The sequence below is a fragment of the Apium graveolens genome, chromosome 6, assembly GCF_009905375.1.
Source record: "Apium graveolens cultivar Ventura chromosome 6, ASM990537v1, whole genome shotgun sequence".
NCBI lineage: Eukaryota > Viridiplantae > Streptophyta > Magnoliopsida > Apiales > Apiaceae > Apium > Apium graveolens.
This window is the reverse complement of record NC_133652.1, coordinates 6,638,501-6,644,232: the sequence shown is the minus strand read 5'-3', so window position 1 is coordinate 6,644,232 and position 5,732 is coordinate 6,638,501. Positions and strand designations below refer to the sequence as shown.

Sequence of the window (5,732 nt, the reverse complement as noted above, 5' to 3'; positions counted from 1 at the left end):
ACTAGCTTTTTGGGAAGATGAAGATGATTATAAATGCAGGGGTGGCTGTGTGTATATATGAGTGTGAAAGAATGATTAACCCCAAAACCTCACCTTCTTGGGCTATTTATAGCTCAAGGGTAGGGTTTTGGGGTTGGTACCTTTGAATCGTAGTCATTGGTTCTGGGAGCGGAGGGCACCTGGCGGGAGTGGATGCTTTACACGCGTCAGCGCGGGACTGGTCGAGGAATGTTTTGAGGATCCTCTGACACGTGGCCTGATTATTCCCATGATTGATGTGTGACAGTTGTCCCCGTCACGTGCTTGGGCCAACGTCTCACGTGTTGGGATTTATCAGGGTTTCGCTTACGGGACTAAGCTGGTCAGGAGTGGTAGTGTGCGGGAGTATCCCTTCCAGGAGCTGCGTAGAGTTATGAGCCTAGGAGTAGGCATTCCCGGAGCTGCACGGAGTTAGGAGATTAGGAGTAGGCCTCCCAGGAGCTGTATGGAGCTGAAGGCCTAGGAGTAGTTCTCCCAGGAGCCATATGGACTATCAAGCAACATTTAGTAATGTGATAAACATACTGATTTTGCTATTTGTTTATGCACGTGCATGCATGCATATAGATAAATAATTTTAGCCTCAAAAGAAAAGGAAAAGAAATGGCGTTTGGCACGCAAAAAAGGTAAATCTATTGTTCTGATTATTTCATATGTAAACCTGATTGTGAAAACATATCTTTTCCAACCTACCGTGCCTATCCATGATTTATTTGACGTTATTTCTCCTGATTATTAGTTTAAGTTTAACCTTATTCGTACGCTGGACTACGGTGGTTTATGTTGTAAAACAATTGTTGCATAGTATTGAGGATCATGTTTACGTTCATCAGTTGTTCAAAGTTCCGGAAATGAATGAAAATCTTCAGGAAAATCCATTTTACCACAAGGTTTCAAATTATGTTAACTCTCTATCATCGTCAATTCAGGACTCAGATGTCACCAATTTATTCTCCTCGTCCTCGTCCTCCGACGATATCATCTTGTGTTTGGATGATAATCAGATTGTCCACGACAGGTTTCTCGGTGCCAGAATATCCTGGAAAAATCAAGTACTAGTTGAAGATGATTTTCAGAAAAAGAAGAGTTTTGTTTTAAAGATGAAAAACAAGGACAAAAGTAGAATTCTCCAATCTTATCTTCAACATATTCACACGGTCTCCGACGAAATCGAAGAGAGGTGTAGGAGAGAGCTTAAGCTATTCATCAACACCCAATCGCATCAGCATCGACGATGGAGATGTGCCCCCTTGGCTCATCCAGCCACCCTGGATACAATTGTAATGGATTCAGATCTCAAGACCAAAATTATGTCCGATCTCGAGTCATTTCTACGATCCAAAGAATATTATCACCAACTAGGCCGTGTTTGGAAACGAAGTTATCTTCTGTACGGGCCTTCTGGTACAGGAAAATCTAGTTTCGTCGCTGCTATGGCCAAATCATTGAATTACGATGTCTACGAGGTCGATCTCTCTAATGTTTCTGACGATTCTGATCTCAAAATGCTTCTAGTACAAACCAAACCAAAGTCATTGATTGTGGTTGAAGATCTGGACCGGTTCTTAAACGATAATTCTACTTCATCAGTGAGTTTATCTGGTTTGCTAAATTTCATGGACGGAATAGTAAGTTCGTGTTGCGGGGATGAGAAAATAATGTTATTTACGATGAACTATAAAGAATTAATTGATCCACCGGTGTTGAGACCTGGACGAGTGGATGTTCATATATATTTTCCACTTTGTGATTTTAATATGTTTATGACTTTAGCCGATAGCTATTTGGGAGTAAAAGATCATAAATTGTTTCCACATGTAGAGGAAATATTTGAGATGACAGGTGCAACGATGAGTCCAGCGGAGATAGCAGAGCTGATGGTGATGAACCGGAGTTCGCCTAGCAGGGCGTTCAAGTCTGTGATGACTGCTTTGCAAATCAACAAAGCTAAGATGGGAAGGTGGGTGAGTGAGAGTGGTGATCAGTCTGAAAGCAGCACCCCTGGTATATTGAATTGGAAAGATGTTAGTTCCCCCGCAATCAAAGAAATTCGAAAATTTTACGGCGTACTGAGCGCCAAAATGGGGGATCATAATTAATTGAACTGAGTGTTGAGAGATTTTTTTGATGTTCAGTTTATCTTTGGTTTATCTTTATTCACGATAGGTTGAAATAAGGAATCGGGTTAAGGTGGGATACTGTCCATGTATTATTCTATTATGTGCTCATTTTTTGCTTCATTTTTCAATTGTAACTTGCAACTATAGATCATCCCGGAAATTTAGAACATATACTCATTTGTAACTTAAAAAATTATATATGATCATAACATTTTGTTAGAATGTATAATCATTTGTAGCCTACAACATATGACCATGATATTATAATACAAAGGCAAGGAAGTCTAGCCCTGGTTAAATTATTGATATAAAATAGAGCATAAAAATATACTTACATCAATGTTGAGAGTTGCAGCTGCATGCCAACATGGAAAAAAATATATTTGAAACTCTCATAGTGGTTGAAAAATGTCTCAAGTAAATGTACTCTATTGTGTGTGTAGAGTGAGTTGTTTTACAATTGCAGTCCGCAGATAAGAACTGATCATCTGCAAGGGATAGCGACAAGGAAAGAAGAAGCCCTATAGAGTAAAGTGGTCAAAACAGATGATCACATTATCACCTGAATAATATTCATTCTCAGTGTGATAGATAACATTATGTATGTTGGGTCATGGTAAGGATAGGGTAGTATTCAAAAATTGTCACATATTTTCCTTCTTAAGAGAATTGAGGGCACACATGCAACTTATATATATATTTGGATACCAAAGATGCGGGTACAGAGTGAGGGGTTCTTTAGGAGTCTCAAGTAAGCTTCAAGGGCTAAAGTTGGTGTTCAATTTAAGTAAGCTCTCGTGGTTTAACTAAATGTTGTAGATTATGTTGTATTACTGTATTACTCTATCAGTGACAATCTCAAGATTCTGGTAATTAGAGCTTCTCAAATCAATGAAAGTTGTGCTCTTTTCATTAGTGTTCCTCCACAAATGTGTGAATATATATTTTTATTTCTTGTTTCTTGAAAATGATGGTAAAAAGTGTGTTGATGAATGGTGTTAACAAAATATCTCAATTATTTTTGTTCGTGGAGGCACAAACTTTAATCTTGTCACTGCAAATAAACAATTAGTCTGGTCATGTCAATCCGGCTCATCTTATTAAACTGCATCTTATCTTTCTTTTTTTTTTTCTGGACATTGTATGCACCAAAGAGCTAAAATTTATGAGCATCTAATAAGGGGAAATTTTAGGTCTTGATGAGGATGAAGATAGTTTCAAGGATCTAGACAGTTACTTCATATTGCTATGCAATCGGCTGACTTTCTTTAGATTTACTGTTGCTGCAGGCTAACCTGAACTCCGCTTGATCTGCTAGCTGCTCCACTTCTTCGACAATCACTTCAATTCTTGCTGCCATTTCGACTAGCAATGATGCCACTGTTGCCAGAGGAAGAATCTCCAGGAGAGGTCTTGTGTTGGTTGTTTCTCCCTTCATGCCATCATTGGAAGCTTGAAGTATCTGTACTACTACTTGATTAGGAACATTCTTTAGTGCATCTTGAAGTTCATGTACAGCAATGTTCATCTGTCCAATTGATATATGTATGCTTGATGATTTTGTCATAGTTTTCATTATAATTGCCAATTCTTTTGTGACATTGGACGAGTAAGAACTCAACCTAACACACATATCTTTCAAATGATTCTTTAAAGTCTCCGGTGCCTGTATGAATTCAGGATAAGGATAAGAGTAAAAAGTTATTTCATATCTTAACGAAATTGACTCTAAGCTATGTTTATAAATCAAAACTTCATTTTACCCTAATATCCGAGTTGATGCAACCATTTAGAGTCTCAATGCAATAAGCACAACTGCGTATTGCAGCCCCAACCTTAAGATACTGTTTCCATGGATGTCGAAATTTGAAGTCACCGTGTGCAGGTTCCCATCTAGCGAAATTGGCCTGCACAGATACATCAATCTCAATAATATGAAATGGAACAGAGAATTAATGTTATGCACCTATTTAAACCCTATCAATCATTTTGAAATCTATTGGCCTACCATTGATTCTTCTGATCCTTTTGAATTTAGTACACATTTGTATGCCTGGTTTATGTTGTTAGAATATCCATTGCTGACATTTCTAACATCTTTATTTGCAAAGAAGTCTGTGATACATTCATCCAGTGATTCAGATAAAATTTCCAGGTTACGGTTGATAAGAGAATGAAGTTCTTGACCAGCCCAAATAGGGCAAACAAGCATGCTTGTGATGATGCATATGGAGGCTCCAAGGGCAACTGTTAGTAACCTGTGGTGAGCCATTCTAAATAACTGATCAACACGGTATCCTGATATCGAGACAAGGCAGAAAGTGAGGATGAAGACCAGGGCACCATAATCAAATCGAGCTTTAACTGTAGGAATGAATCGAGAAAAGGTGGCTGCTGCAGCTGCAAGAAAATTGATGTTAGCTTATCCAGGTGACTGGTAAGAGTACTAGTTTCGCTAGTTGTGCTCTAATAAAGTTGGTAGAATGACATCTCATTAGGTGTACCAAGAAATAAGCACATATAGACATACCTAGTAGGAAAACTGATATTTCAAGAATTATAGGTTGAATATTTTGGCCACATTGTATTGCTATCCAATGAACACCAAAGCCAAGAGATCCTGCTAGAAGAGTTCCGGTTGCTCTGTTAACACATTTATATAGTGTTGCACCTACAGCAATCAATAAGATCTTCCTAGAGTTATTTCAAAACACACGTAAGAAAGTTGAATCAAAGAAAAAAGTGTATGAAATAATAACTATTACCAATACTGTATTCGAAAACTACGACAACAGTCATAACTGCCCACATAGCATTTCCTCCGACGCCTTCATATAAAGTTGTCATGTAATAGAAGAGCGAAACAAGAGAAAGAGCTGTTCCTACTTTGAGGCAGTGGATAAACTTTCTAGGATCAGTAACTCCTATATTCCAAGCCTTGATAAAAAATGTCCAAAGTTTGATTAAAAATGCCACAACTAAACCGTGCATCCATCTAAACAATCTCCAAAAGCTTGTCCCTGATTCTTGCACTAATAATATTTCCACCGCCCCATCAGCTGCATGTACTCTCCACTCTAATGTGCTGGGAAGCTCTTTACCATTAGTCATCTTTTGAGAATCAGTCTAAGCAAAGAAAACTGTTGCGGTTGAACTCTAATATTTCTCTTAAAATTACAGTTAATAAGCTGGCTAGGTGGCCAGGCAGTTTATCTTTCGATAGCTAGCAATAGTAGTTATTTATATAAATATGGAAGCAAAGAAAGGTCCCATGTTTGATGTCAAGTCAGTAAACGTATAACAATGCTAGTGCTATGATACTAATATAACATCATGTTAAGGGCATAATATATAATTATTTTTCATACTTTTGCTTCTTCTAATTTAATTAATGAAAAACCAAATTATGCTATATTTGTACTCATGCAAAAAAGCTTTCTAAAATTCGGTCAAAAGGTAACATTGCAATGACTATGAAATAACCATACAATATTGTTTTTTTGGTATAAATTAAATCATCAAACTTGTAAGTGCAATCATTGCCTGAGTTTATAATTAGAGTGAAACCTAAAT

General features: G+C 37.5%; 2 protein-coding genes across 2 annotated transcripts; one reads left to right on the top strand and one right to left on the bottom strand.

Moving 5' to 3' along the window:
- Window positions 1–752: 752 nt before the first annotated feature.
- LOC141668322 (AAA-ATPase At2g46620-like) lies at window positions 753–2,368 on the top strand. The gene has a single exon (XM_074475139.1). The coding sequence runs from the start codon at window positions 891–893 to the stop codon at window positions 2,136–2,138; it is 1,248 nt and encodes a 415-aa protein (XP_074331240.1). The 5' UTR covers window positions 753–890; the 3' UTR covers window positions 2,139–2,368.
- Window positions 2,369–3,270: 902 nt separating this feature from the next.
- Window positions 3,271–5,289, bottom strand: LOC141664094 (aluminum-activated malate transporter 10-like). The gene is made up of 5 exons (XM_074469978.1): window positions 4,925–5,289; window positions 4,690–4,830; window positions 4,168–4,559; window positions 3,923–4,066; window positions 3,271–3,825 (listed from the first exon to the last, which is right to left on the bottom strand). Exons 1-5 carry the CDS (start codon window positions 5,268–5,270, stop codon window positions 3,406–3,408), a joined length of 1,443 nt encoding a protein of 480 aa, XP_074326079.1. The 5' UTR covers window positions 5,271–5,289; the 3' UTR covers window positions 3,271–3,405.
- Window positions 5,290–5,732: the final 443 nt, after the last annotated feature.